The sequence below is a fragment of the Anguilla anguilla genome, chromosome 5 (assembly GCF_013347855.1).
Source record: "Anguilla anguilla isolate fAngAng1 chromosome 5, fAngAng1.pri, whole genome shotgun sequence".
NCBI lineage: Eukaryota > Metazoa > Chordata > Actinopteri > Anguilliformes > Anguillidae > Anguilla > Anguilla anguilla.
Genome location: NC_049205.1, coordinates 14,809,805 through 14,831,149, shown reverse-complemented (window position 1 = coordinate 14,831,149; position 21,345 = coordinate 14,809,805). Strand labels below are relative to the sequence as shown.

At 45.5% G+C, this 21,345-nt stretch overlaps 1 protein-coding gene across 4 annotated transcripts in view; it reads left to right on the top strand.

Moving 5' to 3' along the window:
• Positions 1–21,345, top strand: part of LOC118226748 (phospholipid-transporting ATPase IA) — a 124,560-nt gene that overhangs the window by 50,166 nt on the left and 53,049 nt on the right. For 2 of the 4 annotated variants that reach the window (XM_035416585.1, XM_035416586.1), the window contains 5 exons: positions 1,536–1,663; positions 2,753–2,830; positions 3,680–3,768; positions 13,107–13,151; positions 18,779–18,851. In XM_035416585.1, coding sequence (XP_035272476.1) covers positions 1,536–1,663; positions 2,753–2,830; positions 3,680–3,768; positions 13,107–13,151; positions 18,779–18,851 — 413 coding nt within the window. The remainder of the gene's footprint in view (positions 1–1,535; positions 1,664–2,752; positions 2,831–3,679; positions 3,769–13,106; positions 13,152–18,778; positions 18,852–21,345) is intronic. The other 2 variants (XM_035416588.1, XM_035416589.1) reach the window with 1 other exon arrangement.

The window sequence follows — 21,345 nt, the reverse complement described above, 5'->3', positions numbered from 1 at the left end:
CCCATTAAAGTGCAGGAGAGCACAGGGAAATTGATAGTAATCCGACAGTAGATAGTAATTTAGTTTTATTCATAATGAAAAAGTATCATAAATTCATATGGAGTTCAGTGTAAATTAGAAATCTTTTCTGTCATATTTATGCACCAGGCTCTTCTTTACACGAGCAGAGATGGCGATAAAACCACCCATAATTTATGCTATAAAGCTGCAACACTTTCTGTTGCTTGGCTGCTAACTTCATAACAGAGAGATTCTGCGCAGAATGTTGTTTTTGCTGACCGTCAAAAAAAGAATGTGCTGATCGTACATCGCACCTGTTTAATTTGGAGTACTGGTCCTCGCTGCAGATCTTTTAAGACTGTGCTGATGTGTAGAACATGATGGCTTCTGCACAACCTACAATGTGAAACCGGATACCTTGCGGAAAATGCGATGGCAAGGTTAACTTCAAAAAAAGTTGTGCTGCGACAATGGATGTATGCATGTGTAGGCTTCTGTGAAGTTTTTTTTTTTTGTCGATGTTCTAACCTGCTCTAAATCTGACACCTTGCAGTCAAATAGAACTTTAGATCCAGCAAGTTAAGTAAACTATAGACTATTTCTGATTATTGTTCAGTTTAACATAATATAGTAAATCTCTGTTATCTACTTTAATCTACTAAAAATCAAACCCTGCTTATCCACTTTGTTTGTTGCTTTAGACTGAAGCTCCTACCTGCCCAGCTCAGGTGTAACGTTGTCACAATGTTCCTGTAACGTCGCCGCAACGTCACCACGTTGCCGTAGCCCTGCGGCTGCATTGTGAGAATGTTACGCGTTGGCTGGGGTTTGTCTTGAGAAGTCCAGCACTCAGATTGTCCTCCTCCGCACTGCTAGCAAACCTCACCCCGTCCCCCCCCCCCCCCTCTGCGTGCTGTAAGTCATGCAGACAGCAGTAGGGTCCATCATTCCATCCTCCGTTTTTTCCGTTTTTTTTTTTTTGTTTTGTTTTTTATTTTCCGTCCAAAAACCTGTCGAACCGAGCGAGTAGCCGAGACTCCAGAGTTGCTCGGGCTAACCGCGGTAGCGAGCGCCAGGGCGCTCGAGAGCCGGGGCTGAGGGAAAAACAGCCCTCGCGGCTCCGGAAGGAAGGAAAGGTAATACAGATCACTCCGATATTTCATGTGGGTCTCTCTGTGTGCTGTGGGATCGTATTTCTCCTTTTGATTATTTCCCTGCAGGACTTTCGGGGGGGTGTGGGGGGGCGGGGAGGGGGGGGGGGGACCTGAAAGGAAACCAAAGACATTATTATTATTATGACATGTGTTGCGAGCTTTGCGGCCGCAGCTGTGACATAACGACCGGCTCTCTGTGGAGCACCGCCCGCCGCTGAGGTGAACGTCGTTTCCGTGAGCGAGGGGGTTGTGAGGGGGAGGGGGTGGAGCAGGTGGGCGAGGAAGGTGGGGGGGGGGGGGGGGGGTGAGTGGGAGGAGTATCAGAACCCTGAGAGCCCTTCAGATCCTCGCTTCCGCTGACTGGCCCCTATCTTCAAACAGATGGTGGCGCTGCCAACTTCGGCCTCAACTTCCTGACCTTCATCATCCTCTTCAACAACCTGATTCCCATCAGCCTGCTGGTCACCCTGGAGGTCATCAAGTTTGTCCAGGCCTACTTCATCAACTGGGTGAGCGAAAGGGCATGAGGGCTGGTTACCTCACGCAAGATACGGTCGTGACCCACTGGTCAACAGCATGGAATTATGAGCGAAAGAACACCAGCAGCGGCCATATCGATTTTCATTTGAATCAAGGCCTTCTCAAAAGAGCGGGAAAGTGCACTATGATCCTTCTGGCTGTAAGTGGCACCTGTTTTTCTGCATTTCTGCTGGAGCATCTGTGCATTTACCCCTGTTAGCCCAGTTAGTCCAGAATAGCTGCAACACTTGCAAAGCAAGCTGAGTGTTTGATTCCTCGGGATATTATGCCCCTAGTGTTAATAAAATGTTTCAGTGCTCCAAGCAAGTGAAACTGCAAACATCTCAGTTTCCCCTATAAGCAGACCAGCTGAGTTGCAGGTTTATGGAGTAAGCAGTGTGTGTGCCCCCCCCCCTCCCTTTTTTTGGTTTCGGGCAAGCGTTTGTTTGTCATGCTCCCCTTTGACATGTGTTGATTTGTTGTGGGGGCACAGAAGGGTACCGACGGGGGGTGATGAACAGATCAGCGACGCCAGCCTCCCTCCTGTGCCCAGCATGACGGGCGCACCGCGGGAAGCTCCAAAAATAGACGAGGCGGAGCGGGGGGGCGAAGATGGGTCCGGCACGGGGGCACGTCGCTCCCCCTCCCGCCGCTAGCAGCTCTGCTGCTGATTGGCGTAATCTCGTTCGCGGTTCGACCCCCCGCGAGCGGCGGACCATGAGCGGAATCCAAGAGACAGCAGCTGGTTTAGACCAGGGCCCGTCTGGGCCAGCGGGTCGAGGGTCGAGGCGGGCGTAGTTTGGTCTTTTCACACCGAGATCCGCCGGTCAGGATGTCTGACTAGGTTTTGAAATGGCGTCCACAGAGGCTGTGGGGGAGGTGTTTGGGGACAGTCCAGTTTAGGAGCTGGCATTAGATTCAGAGATGGAGGTTGATAAACCAGAGCCTTCGCCAGTAGCAGCTGAGTCGGTGAATGCCTGCTCAGATCTCGGAGTGAGTGCGTGGGTGACTGAGCTGTAGGTGGGGGTTGTTTGGACGGGCTCTCACCATTGTCCGTATGTCTGTCTGGTTTATTTTAGGATATGGACATGCATTATGAACCTACCAAAACTCCAGCCATGGCAAGGACGTCTAACCTCAACGAAGAACTGGGACAGGTAAGCGCAGCCACACAATCCTTCCAAGGGCAGTTGTCAGAAAGTATAACCTTACTATCATGCATGTCACCATGGCAGCCATTTCTTTCTTTAGTACAAACCGAGATGTCTCATGTCATGCCATCAAATACATTGGTGTGTTGCTAATGGGATGATGGGGGAAATGTGTCCGAGACGCACCAGGGTGTGCACTAATTTCCTTCCCCTGCCCTACTTCCTATCTGGTAAAACTGAGACTCATTTGTGAGCCAGCCTCATCAGAGGGGAACTGACAGCTCCGCCAAATCGGTTAAACACAGAACAGGACACGATGTGACTCACGGCACGACTCGGCCCAGGCCCCCAGGGCACAATTAAACCCCCTACCGCACGGGTTTAGTCTTTCTCATGTTGTTTCTCAAGAATCCCTCTTGACAGACTTTTTTAGAGTTTTAAGACTGCTCTAAATAAATTGTTTTCTCTCACGCCTATTTCTGTTTCAGTGGCTGAATTTCTTTCATGGTTATTTATGTGTCAAAATCAGATATAAATTATGGTCAGGACCTCTGGCATTTTAAGTGGGAAATATATATGCTGAGAATATGCTGAGGCTCAACATACTGTTCAGAAGAGGAGCTTTCAACCCCGCTCCTGGTTTTTGTTGATACTCAGTACCTGATCGAATGAAGTATTTGCTTCACTGTCTGCTCACCTAACCTGGTTTATTGCTGGTTTTACTGTGAGATCTAAAGCTAGCTATACCCTGCAGTGCACCAGAACCTCACGGTTAGAACCATGTGAGGCTGGCAGGTTTCATTTCATACTCTGTTCGTGTGTTGGTTTAGTGCAGCTTTGTTTGGTTTGTTTCAGGTGAAATACATCTTCTCAGACAAAACGGGGACCCTGACCTGCAACGTGATGCAGTTTAAGAAATGCACCATCGCGGGCGTAGCCTACGGGTGAGAGACTCTTATCACTAGCCCTGTTCAGAAACCACTGGCTCGAATCTGCTGTTTTTCATAACACCAAGAGGTTCGCATTTTAAAGAGCAGGCATTGTCCCAAAAGTTTTCCATTTGGTTTCAAGTCATCAACGTGGCTGATTTTCTACCTCAGTATTGTGTGTATGTCCAGATTCTAAAAGTTGAAATGTCATATCACACTTGCAGTGATAAAAAGTTCAAGTCACACGTAGTGTTTTACATGTCCAGTCAGTGGGTAACCATCCAGTTCATTAATAGAAATGTCAGCTGTTTCTTAGATCAGCAAATTGCTTCCCTGAATATTCTTTAGCAGGCTGATAGTGAAGAGCTAGAGGCACGGAGGGAGAAACTACAAGTATACAAATCACATGATCATCTTTCCTGTGGACTTTTTGATTTGGCTGTGCTTCATGTCCTGTCTTACCTGTTGTCTGAGGCTTCCTGTTTAATTTTTTATTTAATTGCAATTCCCTACTCGAACTGAAGCAACTGCTGTAGTTCATTGTGTGGGTGGAGTGCACGTTGCATTGATATAGCAATCAGGATGCTCAGTAGCTTAAAGCATCGTTACTTCACCTTGCTCTTGATGCCTCTCCTTGTACACAGAGCTTTCCTTTAAATGGAGACATTCCTTAATTAAATCAGTTCTGATTGAACTGGTAATTTAATACAGACCTGGAGGTGGGAAATTTTGCAAGCTTCCTGCAAGTGAAGTTTTTTAATGAAATGAATGCATTGCTTGTCTGTATGTGGCAATAGAAATATGAGCAAAAGCCTACCTTGAACAGATTTTTGCTCATTTTGTACATAAACATTTATCTTTTCTTTTAAAGTATTACATAAATATTCATTCACTTGGTTTGAAACCGTTTATGCAATATTTCATTGAGCTGTTTTTTAAAGGATTTTAAGGAGTCTAATCTATTTAGCTTCACTAACACATGCAGTATGTGGTCATGTGACAGTTCCTTCTCACTTTCGGAAAACTAGTTTTTCAAAGGTCATTGAGAACACTGCATTTCCAAAACATTGGGATATGCCGTGTTCTAAATATATCTCTGAAAGGTCGATGAAGAGGGGTGTCTGGTAGCTCTCATTAATATGTATGACCATATGAACGGTCTTATTACAGCTTCTCAGTCCCGTCCCTTCCTCCTGAAAGCTTAGGCTGAGCGTGCGTACAGCGAGATAGAAATGAACCGGTACAGAGTTACCCGAGTGTGACGCAGTTCTTCTGGAGCGGCGATTCATGACCAGCCGCCATTTGGGCTCTGAATCGAACACATAGTGTTCCTGCGCTTTCCGCAATCGAATGTTATGGCAAGCAACACGACGCGGAAGCATGGCCCCGTGCGGCTCGGAGCGCGCTCTGTACCGCCCCGCCTCCTAGTTTTCTGCCATTTGGCATGGCACACTCCCTCATTGCATAGATTTGCGCAATTTGTGTTTGCTTGATTCATAGAGCTGGATACTCACCTGTGCTGTTCAGGTTAGGTTCTTTACCCAGGCATGAAGCACCAGAGTCGAACCCGGTACTTGAACCTGCAGCCTTTTCAGTAGCGCAGCTGTTTAAGGACTACTGCCCACTGCAGCTCTTAGGAGCCCTGGGGTACTGTAGCGTTTTCTAAGTAATACAATATTTTAAGGCTCCCTGCTGTGCAGAAGCACCACTTACTCTGCTGGGAAGTGATCCGTACTGAAGAGTCCGAGGGCCTTGATTTCATTTAACGGGCTCGATATCTGAAACGATGCAGCTGCATGACCTGCATGTCCACGTTGCCGTTTCTTGCCCGGTGGGGTTGTCTGGTTCCACTTTATTATGTCATCAGACCGCTGCACTACCCCTCCCACCCACCCACCCAACATCTCAGCACACGCTCAGCTGTAGCCATTGCGCACCAAACAACTCCCCGCCCCGAAAAGTAACCTCCAACCTTGAAATGCGATGGAAAAACAGGGACTTGGGGAGAAAACTGAATGAATTGAGAAAGAAACCATGGGAAGTAGATGGCCTCACATTACATATTGCATTAGCGAGTGGCTATTTAACCAGAGATGAAATAGATAATATCGTCACTCTGGATGAATTTACTCGTTTGGTTTCGCTTCACATCGTTCCTCTCGTTAAGAAAACACAGCCCCCTGAAGCTGGCTGGCGTGGTCACACCAAAGCGACCAAATGAGATTAGCTACTGCAGTGTCTGCTATCCAAATTTTCCCTTGTTTCTCGCTGTAATCAAATTTCTTGTGTGGCCACGTGGTGCCTTCTGGGAAATGGCATTATTTTACTGTAACTCGGCAGTAATAGATGACTTCCTGACATTGACGTGTTTTTTTTTTTTCCTTTAATTAAGAAACCACAGAAATTGGCAGAGAGCATTTCTGGCTTTCTCAGTTATTTCTCTAACACACCATTTGGCTCCAGGCGCGAGATTTTAGCGGCCATAATAAATGGGCTTCTGTCTTATGTTTTCATCTCGTTATTTCGCATGCGTTATTCCCCACAGTTGAGAAATTAAAAGTTGTGCGCAGTTTGTAAAAAACAAGACTGTTCATTTTAAGATTTACACACAGAATGAAACTGTTCAGAGCATATGGGGGAACACATCCTTTCTTTATCAGAATGTCTCTTGTAATAATACTTGTGGCCCAAAACAAATTGAAACTGTGGACAGGTAATAACATTCCACACTGTTTACACTATTTTATTTGATTTGTACATACCTCACTTTAGATAGATGATTTTCAGTTTCCATAACTGAATTCCTGGAGTTTGTTGTGTGGAATCTATGTTTATGGCAAGTTTGTCTCATTTTGTCATTGAGGTGGCACTAAAATTTTGTCAGTGCTGGAGCAAAGAAACTTACTGTCTCCGTTGTCTGAAGAGAAGACCTCTTTTAACCACTATATAACTTTCTAACAGATCTATAATAAATGGATACAGATGAGAATGGGAGACTATCCAGCTCATCTACATATAATTTAATAACACTGCCTCGTTTGCATATATATTACTTATCGAACAGGACTGTAATGAATGCACATCAATATATCAATAGGGTCCCTGTGCGGGGAACTGGGGAGCTACAACTTCTTTTCGCCAACCAAAACAAATAAAAAACTCAACTGCCAGTTAAATCACAGTAGAGTTGAGGATGAAGGAAGAGAGGCATGAGCAGTGGGGAAGCAGGTAGAAAGGGATGCTGAACAGGAAATTGGAAGACAAATTAAAGGCCAAGCCCCCCAAGTGTGCCATTTTGGCTCCATTTTCCGTCGCTAACACTGTGCTGAAAGTGTACGTCCTTTCACCCGGATGGCAGTCATTGGCACTTTCACGATTACCCAGCAGTCACTTCTTTTTCCTTAGCTACAGTGTCAGACTGTGTGTGTGTGTGTGTTTGTGTGTGTGTGTGTGTGTGTGTGTGTGTGTGTGTGTGTGTGTGTGAGTGACTGTTTATGTTCGTATTTTCACCTTTTAGTGTCAGAGAGCAGGACCTGGCTCAAGTGACAAACTCTGCTGGCGTCTGAGAGGTTTCCATGTAATCAATAGTGGTATTAAAAGACAGCACCTGATTTCCCCACGGAAGAACTGATCGGGTTAATCCAGTGTCTGTGCCCTCTTTAAAGTAATCAGCTGGGTGCGATGGGCAGGGCTTCAAGGGGCGGGGCTTTGAACGAAAAAGGCCTCCCACCTGATTCCCGCCCGCCGCCCGCGGGACAGCTGCCGCCGGCCGCAGGAAGGAGAAAATCGCGTTAAGCGGCCCCGTCGGGCGTACGCTCGGTTTCCTCCTTTCCAGATTAACGCGGCTCTGAACGTCGATGTTGATACGTGCGGATACCAAGATACGTTAATGCCCGTGCCACGCGGAGCAAAAATAGTTCATCTCCATACCCCCGCCACCCCACCCCCCACCCCCAACCTCCCATTCCATTCAGAGCTCGCGTTTATTTTTAGGCCCCGGCTGGGGATTAGCGTGGGTGGGTTCTGGGTTTCAGAGCTTAGCGTGCTATTTCCTGCGATTGGCGTAATCCACCCTAAGTAGCGGTATTGTGTTCTCGTTTTCGCCCACCTGCCCTTGACTGAACACACTTTCCTCTCTCCGACCGGCGGCTCTGGCCTCCGCCTGATCAGCCCGGCGGTGTGGCCACCTTGACGTGATTAGAAACGATTACACAGGCCGGCGCCCTATACAACTCGTACCTTGTATTCTCGGCTGATCGGATAATTGGCAGGTACAGCATTGTCCCCAAGTGTTTGCGTGGGACTGAGGCCGGCGCACTTTATTTATTTTATTTTTTAACTGAAGGTTTTTTTATACCTCTTACTAAAACGGATGAATTTCATTCGTCGATGCATTGGTCAGCAGTCTAAATTGAGAAAAGAAAGAGCCTTCGCTGCCATCTGTAATTGTGCATATCGGTGCTCGTTTATTCAAAATAAAAGGTCTCGCACTGGATTGTCATTCAGTGGAACCAAGCGCACATAGAGAGGATCCTTCTGCCCTATACGGGTTACTGGTGTTCTTGTGGTCTTTGTTTTAGTCGTATGTGACACGTGGGCGGGTATGGAGGGGACCGTAGAGAGCTGCTCGTCCCCTTTTGGCTGCTGTCTGAGCTTCATTCTGCCTCCAGAAGCAGAGCAGACCTACAGGGCCATAGTCAGTGGCAGCTCACAACTTCATCAGGAGTAGCCTTCTTGAGAGAGCATAGGTGTCACAGGAGAGAGACCCAATGGAAAACATCGCTGTAAGCCGCCCCTGTGGCCCCGCCCTTCCATACATTGTGTTTTTTTATTTATTTATATATTTATTTATTCATTATATTTCTTAGCCTTGGTCATTTTTTTCTTTCATTTCACATGTTAATGTAGTATTGTTATCATTTTGTTCTAAACGCCACACAATTGCGATGTAACTTGTCATTGGCTAACATGAGCGTGTCTGTGCCAGTGGTCCCGTCACCATCTTACAGGGTGACCACCCCTGGCACTGTGTCAGAGTAAAAGTCCTGACACTCCTGTGGAGTGCTATCATTCATTCAGTGAACTGCAGAGCGTTCCAGGATTATATTGACTGCGTTTAGGCTGAACCTGTAATTACGTAACTGGATCAATTATGAGGTTCGAAAAATACTGTTGACCTCTTGTCCTGAGGTTCCAAGTTTTGGACTGTTTTGAGAGACTGGAAACATCTACAGAAGCGGCAGTATCTATTCCTGTTTGGTTGGTGTTCTGTTGGAGGAGAGTTGTGATTAAAGGGCCTTTTCTCTGTGGAGGATGTAGGCATTGCACATTTCAACATGTATAAAATGTAGATTGTACATTTATAGTGAATAGTCTGTGCTTGTGTTGTCAGTGTGCCTGTTTGTGCCTACGTGTGCCTGCATGTGTCTGTGTGTCTGTCTGTCACATGTGCATGTGTGTCTGTGTGTGCGTGTGTGTGTGTGTGTGTGTTTTCAAGAAATTAACAAGGATAAGAGGGACAAAATAGTATCACATAAAAACAAATGAATCTAAAATGTTCCAATGCTAAGCAGCAGACTGTTATGTTGTGGTGAAAATCTATACGTAAGTGCTCAGTAATAATGGCAATGAAGATAATTACCGAAGGTCAAATACCAGTAGGTATGGTGTATGCTAAAGTGAATTTACATTTGCCTTAATTAACAGTAAATATTTCTCATATTCTTTCAACATGACATTGAATGCATATTGAGTTGTATTGAGTAGCTGGGTACATGAGTGCTTTGTCTGTAATTTTAATGGCTCTCTCTGCAAGCATTTGATTCTAGGGACGAAGGTAAGTGATGACTCATGGCCATTTATCATACGAGCAGATGTGTTGTGATCCAGCCATTACAAATATGAATGGGTTTAAATATGCTTCAAAACATTATGGCTTTTGAATGGAAAGCTTGAGGGCGATAGAACACGCATAATTTATTTTAACCCTTACATTGCAGGATCAGGTTCTCTTGTCTTACCTCGTATTTTTGACATGCTTTAATTTTCTATATGTTGGCCCAGAGGCTTTTGGTCTGTTTGTTCTTTTTGCTGCTTACATGTTGTCAGTGTGTCCTCTCCTTTTTCGAACCAATACTGTGTTTCTGCCGTTGCAGAGGGAATTGGGTTTGTCTTTTTTCAGTCATACTGGGTTAGTTTATAATAATGAATTTTTAAAAAACATGGTGTCAAAGAAAGGTTCAGCTTATTATTGAACATTCTGTTCCTTATTTTTTTGACATTTTTTATCGCTGTTAGAACTCGGAACTCACTTCCAAAGACATGGTATTACTTGGGGTGGGGGTAAGGGTTGGATGTGGAGGGGGGGGCATTCTCAGGCCGTTGCTGCAGAAGAATATGCATGCTCAGTCAAACTACCCTGTATAAATAAAGGGTCATGTAGATTCCCTGATAGGCTTGTTGCAGCCAGACACCATTCCTTTTCACTGCGTGGTCTACTGTCCAAACTGCATAGTCATAGTGCCGGAGGACTGCAGTTGTTGCTGTGTTGGTACATGCAGGCTGTTGGTGCCCAGTTAATGTATCAATGTTACACAGTGAAGCCTGTGTTACCACAGCGAATACCCTGCACGTTACCCCGCCAACCAGTCAGTCAGTCCGTAGCACGTTTGTTAATGTGCTTTTCAACAATTGCATTTGCTGAGTGCTGGACGTCTTCCATCGGGATAAATCTAAGGCCAGATGGGGGCAAAATGATTCCCGCCCCTCGTGACAGCAGTCGAGAGAGGACTGATTGCTTTGGGTCCCGTCTCTTTGTTCCGTCTGTCTCGTTGTGTTCCACTGGCAGTACATCCTGTGCACACACCCTCTCCTTTGGTTACACCCACGCATTCATTTCCATTGCTAGCTGTCAGTCATCCCCCCGCCCCTGAGTACCGTAGACCAGCTGGCGGAGTACGGTAAAAGTTCTTGTGCTGTTTGTAAACCACTTGATCCGGTGCTTCACCCAGGAGCAGAACTGAGGTGGCCTTTCAAGACAGGGTTTCATTCCTGATCCCAGGGAATTACTGTACATGTTTCTGTGGGTCCTAGCAGAGCTGTGTCTTTAATTCATTTTGATTGATCTGTCAGTTCTGACCGGAGTTTAACATTGCTTACCTGAGGCCTCATTTATAAAACTCTTTGCAGACTTCATACTAAATTGTTGCGTACGCACAAAAGAAGAATAGTGCGTACGGTCAAAAAATATCCTGTTTCATAAAACCATGCATACGCTGAAATGCACACAATTTTCTCTTTAATTCACAATCAACTTTAAATTTAGCACGTACGTGCAGAAGCCTAGTATCCCTCCCCGTTAACTCTCACAATTAGCCATTAATGGCTAATGGGATATTATGAATATGATATGCATTTAAATCAGTTTGTCATTCGGATGAATTGTCAGAGAGAATGAGAGAATGACCACAAAGCAAAAAGGAAACTCCACGGAGTGTAAAATGAGATGCTTGTTAATGGAGGAAGAGGCCAGACGGCCTGTATTTTTTGGCGGAAATAGTTGTGGCATAAGCAATAAAAGAAAATTAGTGGAGTAGCAGCAGGTCACAGCTGCCGAACCATTTCAGAAATTTAAAGTGGTTGGACATTAAAGTGGATGCAAAGAAGCGCATTGCATAAACGTCCGCTGTAAATTTTATAAGGTTAGATAACCATGGCCAGGAATTAATGATAATTATTGTGATTAATTGAGTCACAAGAGTTATTAGCCTGTGGTGAGACATTATTATATAAAATGCTATATGATACAATGATACTTTATTGTCGGATTACACACAAATGTATCTTGCATCTTATAGCGGCACAGTTTCACATAGTTGCAAAGATGAAAGATGCAACAACTTTGTTTTAATAAATCCCAAATCTGCTTCTGAAAGTGGCACATGCGTCTTTTTTGTGCGTACGCATTTTTCATAAACGAGGACGCAGTTCTCCGCTTTAGGTTATTTGTGAAATAAATTCGTTGCTGGTAGTTTTTTTTCAAACAGCGAGGAAACGCAGTGTAAATTTATTTAGGATATTTATGTTCATTTGTGTCCCTGTAACAAATTAAGAGCGTTTATCCTGATCCTTCCAAAGTTGTGCAAAAGGGCCTAGAGCTATTAATGAACTTTGTTTAAGGATAAGTTATGAAACATGGAGCAACTGACTGTGTCTTGAACACTATATACTTTTTTATTTTCTGTTATTTATGGGTCCTTCAGAATAAATACATTTTATGAGTCCGTCTCTCCCACTCACTGCCTAGCTCCCACTGTAGTGAGTAGCGAAGACATTTTACCACTACCTTAAAAGTCTCTTTTTTCTTGTTATTGGCACTGATATACCACTCATGTATTTTTTTCCACAAAGCACTTATAGCAAATGATTTTGTGATAGGCCAAGTAATGGTCGGTAATCAACAGTTCAATCAACTTACGCTTCAAACAAGTTTTAATGAACCTGTGTGTGTTCTTTGTAATGAGTCCCTGGGGAATCTCTGCTGTTGAGAAATACGGGCTTAAAGCATATTTTATGAGTGTTTGAATGTAAATGATATCAGTATCAGTTTCACTGGGCTTGGACTGCTGCGTGTCTTGTTTATTCCACATACAGTGAGCTCGTGTTTGGGACAAAGACATATTTATTCTTGATTTGGCTCTGTACTCCACAATTCACATGTGGCTGATGTGCGCATTCTCAGGCTTTATTAAAGGGCATTTTTATACATTTTGGTTTCACCATGTAGAAATGACACCACTTTTTGTTGCTTTAGCTGTACATTTGGGATCAATGTCTTGCTATAGGATGAAGCACCGTCCAATGAGTTTGGCGGCATTTGTTTGAACTTGAGCCAATGAGATGCTCCTGTACGCAACAGAACTCATTCTGTGGCTGCTGCTATAAGCAGTTTACATCATCAATGAAGACAAGTGAGCCAGTATCTGTAGCAGCCATACATGCCCAAACCATAACACTCCTGCTACTATGTTTCACAGATGTGGGGGGCGGGATGGATGAGCGCAGGTAACATGTAACATTTGGCCTCCACTTTTTGCTCTTGCCCTTGCTTTGCACATACAAGTAAAACAAAAATACCCTTTAACAAAAGCTATAAATCTGCAATTTAACCACATGTGCATTGTTTGACTTCAAATCTAAAATTGTGGAGTACAGAGCCAAGTCAAGAAAATCTCATCTTTGTCCTTAACATTATGGAGCTCACTGCAGATGTCGTACGTATTTATCAAAGACACATTTGGCTCTGCATCACACTGTTTTGCTTTCTCCCCCTTTTTCTCCTTTGTAACCCACAGCCACTGTCCTGAAGCTGAGGACTTTAGTATGTCAGGGGATGACTGGTAAGACCGCCTCGGTAGTGTGCTTCTGCCTTGTTGTGTACTTGCCGTTTTGCATTGTGGGAAATGTGATCGATACAAAGGATGCTAGGCCGTACTGCCACTGCTTCTGTGGTGCCTTAATACTTTAAATGCATCATATTACAGCAGAGTGAAGCGTAAGAGGTTTTCCTCTGCTTATCAGAACAACACCGGATTTCAATGTGATGCCAGGACTTGCCAAACTGATGGTTTAGAATTTAATAATCAGAATAGACTAAATGGAAATGTTATGTGCTGGGATATTTATTTCCTTCTGGACATTTTATTGTGAAGGCACTTGTCTTCTACAGATCTTGCCAAGAAACCATTCTCATTTCTGACTGGTTATCAAAACGTATTTAATGGATGGCAAAAGGTTTTCTCTGTTCATCTGAGAAGGGTTTGTTTTAAATAAGAAACACACAAAACAGGAAGAACACTTTCCAGCTTGTCAGTAATTTCATCGCTGATAAAATTTTCACTCTACTGCCAAAGTTAACAGCTTCCCAGTTAAACGATTGAATGTGAAATGGTAGGGGTGGTGTGATTAGGGGTGTGTATAAAATAACTTGCTGATGGGCTAGTTTTGCCTGATTCACTTTATGATACCACTTCCTTTCATGAACCAAAAGCCACCTCTTTGAACAAGGGGCTTTTCGGCTATTTCAATAAGCTATTTCCTCACCACTCTCTTAGTGGGGGAAAAATATACTCTCGCAACCATTTAATGTTTTGAGAGTATATTTTTAAGTGACTACAAATTTATTTATATGTAGTTACATGACATTTTAAGGGCACTTGCTGAAATTGCACTGCTGTCTTATTTATTCTGACTGTTTCCACCTGTTTTTGGGAGAGATAAGATATTGGTGACAGGGAAAGATAAACATGCAGTAACACGAAACAGAAGTTCCCACGCGACGCACACCAGCTACACGTTATAGTCAGGACATCTTCCAGAAGCGCTCCTGTCATCGCCCTGTTCAAAGCTCAGGGTTTTTTTTTTTTTAAATGGGGAACGGAAGACAAACGATCTGATTGGCCATTATGCATTCTCATCTTCACCACACCTACGGGTAATGTAATCTGTTCAATCGACCCCTTTTAAAACAGCCTTACATTCTACTTGCTGTGAAAGTAGCACAGTGCTATTTTACCCCCCACCCCCCATGTGTTTGTGCCACTTGTTAGCGGTTATGAGTCGCCATAGCCTGTGCATTGTCAAAACAGAGCCCCCTGTGTCGTTCTTAACGTTCCGTGCAGGCGGGGATACAGTCCTAGCGGAGGTGCTGTTCAGAGCTAGCGCGCCGCGACGGGCTGCCACTTCACCGCGCTCCGCTGGCGCTCTGAATCACAGCATGACGGCCCCTCCTCGCTTTGGATGGGCGCCGGGTGATTGCTTATTATTAGCAAGCCCCGGGCCAGCCGGATATTGCCCACATGAGACAGGGCGGAGGTGGGGGACAGGGGCAGGGGGGGAGGGCTTCTAGAAGGGTGTAGCTCTGATGCGTTAGCTCTTAAGGCGCTCTCTCTCTCCCTTCCTCCCCCCTCTCTCTCTCTTGCTCTCCATCCCTCACTTCCTCTTTCTCACTCACTCTCTCCCTCGCTTCCTCTCAATCTCTCTCACTCCCTCTCTCCCTCGCTGTTTCTTTCTCCAGTTTTATGTCTCTGAAGTAGAAAGATGGGCTGTCAGGGAGAAGCCATGTGCAAATATCAGCCTGGTACCCCGAGCCATAAAAAAATAGCTAAGAAAATAAATATCAGAAGTCATTTCTTTCTGGATAGTGCTCATGAATAATAGATACCACCAGCCATTGCTGTTATACAGTATGGTATATTGCTTTTTTCGGTGATATAAGGAGCAAATATGAGTGGCTGAATAGGCACAGTAAGTGTCAGACACTCTCCGCCCTAAAAATATGAACCCCGCCCTAAGAATCACCCCAAATTGCCTCCATTTTCTTTTGTGCCTGCTCATGCTTGGAAATGACCCTAGACTAGAGCTGCAGTTCTTGGTGTAATGTTTGCATCTCACAATGTACATCAGCAGCTTGGCAGGGGGTTGGCACCGCTAGGATAAATTTAGCATCGGCAGGCACGACTGCTCAAAGGACTGCACGCATAGTTACGCCTTCCCTTTAGAAACGCCACGTGTGGTTCATTCTGCAGCCCCAGCGTATGGTGAAGCGACAAGGTTCTTCTCACCCCCCTCCCTTCGAGATTTGAACTGAAGGCTACAGTTGTTTTCATTCTCGCACTGTGGGTACCACCCCCGAATCCCCCCCCCCCCTCCTCGCTCACTGCTATCTCCCTCGCAGCTCTCCCCTCTGGCGTCGGCTGCCCGGCCCTCTTATGACCGTGCCCGGTACGACTCATTCCCGAACCAAGTTCAGGATGTTCTGGGCGTCGAGAGCTTTCTGTTGTTCGCCCACAAAGTACACCGCCACCCGAACCTACAGTCCCACAAGCTTCAGCGCACATTAAAGCACACACAATAGTGGGCTTTCAGTTCACAAGCCCTCCCTTGGAATACAAGAATTATATTTGTTTACTGTTTCGTGTCTGCACAGGGTTAGCATTGCATGCTTTCTATGTCATACCAAACACTTTGGTTTATTTTGTATTTTTGAGAGTTCTTTTGTTCCTGTGTTGGTTTTGATCATACTTTGTTGATATCGATGCTTATATTTATCTATCATTGACATCATCATCTGTGCAGTCCACCACAAGCTGCTATGTCACTACAGTATATACCGTCCTTCTGAGACCTGGCAAAAAGATTTTTAGTATTCAGATTGTTTGATATAGTACAGGTGTCTTGGATGACAAAACATGTTGCAGTGAAAATATTTTTTTTTTAAATATGTATTTTATTTTTATTGAATATCACTTGTAGTGTAGCATTGTAAAATGTATGGTTCTTAAGGTTAAGAGACTATGTGAACTGACGAGTCTTATACTACTATGTACTTTATTCAATATTTAGCTATTTTTATAATTGTTCCATTTATACAGAGCACAGTTTGAAGATGATACACAAAATCAGATTTACACTGACTGAGTTCATATTGAGATACCTAACGGTAGCATGTTTCATCCATGTGAATGCTGTATAAGATGTGTGCCTTCTCCTCCTAGCCTGGGCTCTGTCAGGCCATTGACCATTGATGCTGTGCGAAATCAGTGCCAGGCACGCGGTGTGATGTCATGCTGATGTCCCACCCCTACATCATTCTGTAGCAGGTCACTGACTTACCTCTGTCCAATCGCCATACATCGGGAGGAGGGAATAGTTCAGAAAGCTAACGTATCAGCTGAGAAATGCTGATCACGCCAGAAGCCCCTTAAGAGGCAAACGTCTGGTTGGGCCCGTTGATGCCAACGCCTGATTTTACGACCATTGGCTGGCATGCATCATCCACACTTTTTAGGGTTTTAACAATAGCAGTTTCTCAGACGGTAGTCCAGGGGTATTCAGCTGACACCCCAGAGGCAAAATGTGGCTCGACACTGACAAAGTTTTGGCCCTTTTGATACAGTTATGATGCATCTTAATAATACTGTGTCTAGAGGCTGGATTTATTAAAGGTCCTAGCACGTGTGGGCCCGAGCAGCTGCTCTCCCCCGCGCGTCTGCCATCGCTCCAGGAAGGGGGGCAATCGATAACGGGGGCGGCCCCAGGACGGCTTTAAGCCCCTGAAAAATCCCATCCCGCCGAGACGACTCTGGCAGTAACACCCTGAGCGTTCGGCTAGAACAGGGCCCGGGGGTGGCGGTAATCTCCATTTAAATGCATGACACCAGAGCCACGGGGACGGGAAGACACGGGGGGGTCGAGGGGGGGGTTCCAGCGGGCGATGGCGGTCCGGGGAGGAGCAGGAGAGTCGTGATCTCGGGGCTCAATAGCAAAGACCCTCTAAGCCCCCCGAAGACTGCAGATGTCACGGCTGCATGACACTGATGCCGGAGAACAGAGAGCGAGTGGCTGGTGTAAGCACTGCGGAACGGGGGGGTGGGGAGGGAGGAGGAGGAGGGGCTGGCAGAGCGCTGCTGGCCGACAGAGGCTTTCAGTCCCCAGACCTGCGCTCATCCATCACTGCCGAGGCACTCAGTGTCTGCAACAGGGCTCTGGAGGCTGCTGTAGCACACGAGCTACGAGCCCTACGCACAATGAGACATCCCCGCACTGCTACTGCAGGCTCTGTGAGGCGGACCCTGCCACCAGGCTGCCGTGGCTACTACAGTCACTGCCAGTGGGCTGAACATTTCACTCGCACACTGCAAGAGCTTTCATTTGGGCTCCAGCCAATCAGAAGGCTTCCTCGGAGGGGCTTCCTTCAGGCAGGTTCGGCGTTACCTTTTCAGTAACACTGGCTTCTTAAAGTTTAATTAAATTCCCTGTGGCAGGACATTCTGTCGTGATTGATGGAGTGATGTCACAAAGAGCCACCTCTGCCCTCAGGAAGAGCGGTCATGTGACGGTCCCAACAGTTACCGTTCTTCCAATCTGTGCATCGTGAAGACATAAAAGTGCCAAGGGATGGGCCCTTGAGTCAGCAAGTTGAACCCCTTTCATCTGATTGGCTGGAGCCCAAATGAAAGCTCTTGCAGTGTGCGAGTGAAATGTTCAGCCCACTGGCAGAGACTGTAGTAGCCACGGCAGCCTGTTTTCAGAGCATGGTCTTCGGGTGTGATGTTCCTGCAGATTGTTGCGTTTCGGCATCTTGGCAGGCTTCCTAGAAAAATGGCCGCGGGCCTCAGTAAGGCTCCTTGGAGATGAGAGGGGGTTTTGCAAACAAATAGAAGGTTAAACAACAGTTCAGAACCATGTGTTAAATCTGCTACCTTTAAAAAAAAGGTGGTTTTCACAGGGCTGCTATGAACATTTCATCGTGAACATCAGTGAATTAATAACTGAACACATGAAACTGTTAAAGGAAATAAATACAGCATGACAAACTTAATATTAACTTAATATTAATTAATTAATTATGCTTAATATTTTGCTACAACGTAACCCAAAGAGCCTAGAAAACACATTATTCAGTGAAAAACATATTCAGTGTCTGTTCTAATTATTAATGGTTAGCTAGCTGGGTCTGAAGTTAAAAATGTAGAAAATCTCAGTTTAAAATGTATGCATGTAGAAAGTGTGCATCTGTATCCATCTGTGAGTGTAATCTTCACCATTCTGTTTCTTTACAATGTGGTGTTAACAGCTCATCCGCGCTGTCTGTGAGAGTTGTCTGACGTTGCATAACCTGCACCTCTATTTAAAGCCTTTGCGCCTCGCTCGTTTAACCCTGAACGCACGTGGTATTAGAAAACACGTGAAACCGGCAGCGATTTCTTCTTCCTCATCAATCATGGGTCTGCATAATCGCCCTCGCAATCAAGCAGATGTGGTCTGCCCCAGTCTGTGGGGGCTTTCCCCATATGTTTTTTTCTGGTCTGTGCTCAGTTGAATGAATGCGTGAAATCTCTCTCTCTCTCTCTCTCTCTCTCTCTCTCTCTTTCTGTATCTCTCTCTCTCTCTCTCTGTATCTCTCTCTCTCTCTCTCCCTCTCTCTTTCTGTATCTCTCTCTCTCTCTCTCTCTCTCTCTCTCAGGCACACTGCGCAATCAGCTGAAGAAGGGGGCTTTAATGATCCCAGCTTACTGGAGAATCTCCAGAGCAATCATGTAAGTACCGCTGGATGGCGTCTTAAGCGTCGCTAATGTGCCGGAGCAGAGAATGGCGGTGGAGGAGGAGGAGGAGGAGGGGCACAGAAATAAGTGAATAATATAGCAGGTCTGCAGAGGCCTGCGGACTGTTAAATCAGTGATGACACGGGGTGATGTGCTGCACTCTCCACACATGCCCTGGCGGGTTTGAAAAACATGCAGCCCGTCAATAGAAGCATGCTTACCCACAGTGCCTGTGTCATATTCATTAGCATATGCCCCGCCCCCTTTAGTACCAGGGGGCACATTGATGGATTTTAGTCGATGCTAATTTGTTCAACTGTAGTCATGCATTCCAAGGGCACCAGTGATGACGTACCCCAGTGCAGATTATTACAAACGGATAAAGTCCCTAACAAAGGAAAGAATCGAGGTACCACAGGTAGCTTTCACAGGTGCACTGCGTCATCTCATGATAAACCAGACCCCGCACCTGGAAATAAAAAAAGAATAAGAGAGCAGCAACAAGGCTGAGCGGCCGTCACAAGACCATAAGAGAGATACTGCATTATAAACATCAGGAATGCAAAAATGTCATTAGCACAGCACATTTATTTCTTTTACTCTATAGATGCACTCAGTATTTGCACTGCTTTTGACAGTCTGTGACTGCTAAAGCACAGGTTTAATTTGGGCTGTTCTGGTCCTAATATAGAACATTAAACCAGCCAGGTGTCTAGCCCACACAGATTGAATCCTGGGTAAAAAAAAGCGCAGATTTGCTTCTCTCTGCCTGGAGTTTTCACTTGTTCTGGAACCAGAATAATTTAAGGCTGACGTGTCTGACCTTCCTGGAACTCATTACTTTGAACCTAAAAGCTGCTGCAGAGATTGGCATCGCCCTGGCCCTGTGGAGGTGGTAACAGGCCACATTGATAAGCCAGTCGTCGCTAGCGCTGCCTGTCAAAGGGTGACATTTTTAATGGCATGGTGTCTTGCTTGTGGCTTGGGCTGTCAGAGCATACCTTGACTGTTAACTTCCTTTTCAACACCTTCAATATGTGGCTGTACTTTCCAACAGGCACGATACATAGACGTGAGGTCTAATTTCTCTTTAAACCAGTGTTCCTCAAAAAGGTTGTTGGAGGTTCTGCTTTGTTTGAGGTTCCTCTAATCCAGCAATGTTTTGCTTATATAAATGGTGTTCAGGTCAACAGGTTAGTTTAATGCTAATTGCGTTTTTGGTGAAGGAGATGCTCTGCTTCACACCGTGTTATGCCTCAGTAAATGAGAGAGCAAGTCTGGCATGTGGCCTTGTGGCCGGATCCTGTGTTACAAATAAGGCTCCATTATTTTCACATTAAAAATTCATAATTGTTCAAAACCCTAGCAGCATCCCACTAGCCTCTGCCTCTCAAAGGCTAGTTTGGGTCATTAGCACTAACATTGCCGGAGGCTATGTGTGTGAGCCATGTTGATCGTTAGCACATGGCTTGCTTAAATGGGTTGAAAATAATAAACAGCCCTGATGTAGCATCCAAACTGGGCAGGGTCAGAGAAAGTGCCGGAATGCTGAGCACTTCTGCGCCTGACTACGAATGTCGGCACCTTCTGTTCAGACCCAAGGAAGGTGGGGATGCTGTTCCCCAATGTGTTTTCATCCGGGTCTGTTTACATCCCAAAGTCTCAGACTGCAAGGGTCAAACAGCTCTCCGTCACACAAAACACTGTGGGGGATTCTCTGCTACGATTTTGGGCGTACCATTAGCTGGCCTTTTTTTTTTTTTAAAGGGAACATTCTAGAAGGCTGAATTTTAATGGCGCTCTCTTGGCCCGGACTTGGACCGCCGACCGCCTTGGCCCTGCCTCGCCTTGGGCGGCCGGCCAGCCTTTCCCTAATTAGCATTCTCGTCCGCTGCGCGAGTCCTCCCCGCCACCTGGCCCGACTGCGCGTGCGTGACCTTCTGGGGAAACTGTTGATTTCGTTTGGCCTCTCGCTTCCACTTACCGAACGACGGCTCCGGTTTGACCAGCTGCGGGAGGCGGGCGCAGTTTCACGAACGCGGGGCTCTGATGGATGCAGGTCCTGGCGTGCAGCGCCGCTACAACAATGTTAATGGCTTGGAATTCTGCCACATGTTCTTGCAAATAAGATAACAGTCCAAGGACATGTAGGCTCCAGGTCTCATTTGCAAAAGTCAATCTCAGTGTGACTACCCTGGTTAAATAAAGGTCAAATAAATAAAATGAAAATTTAAATAATTCCATATCCTCATCCGCCAAAAAATTCACCAGGAAGAAGATGTGTATGTCTGAGAAATCATTTCTCGTTCTTTTCACAGACAGAAATAATCACCCGTCTGGCTGAAAATGATAAAACATCGACAGATTTTATGCTACCCGGTCTGTTCTTTTCTTTTTTTGAGAGGATTTTGCTTTTCTTGCAAAGAGAAGCTTAGAGAAATTCTTCTTCTTGGGCTTGTTTTAGGACTCCTCCACAGGGCCACCATTC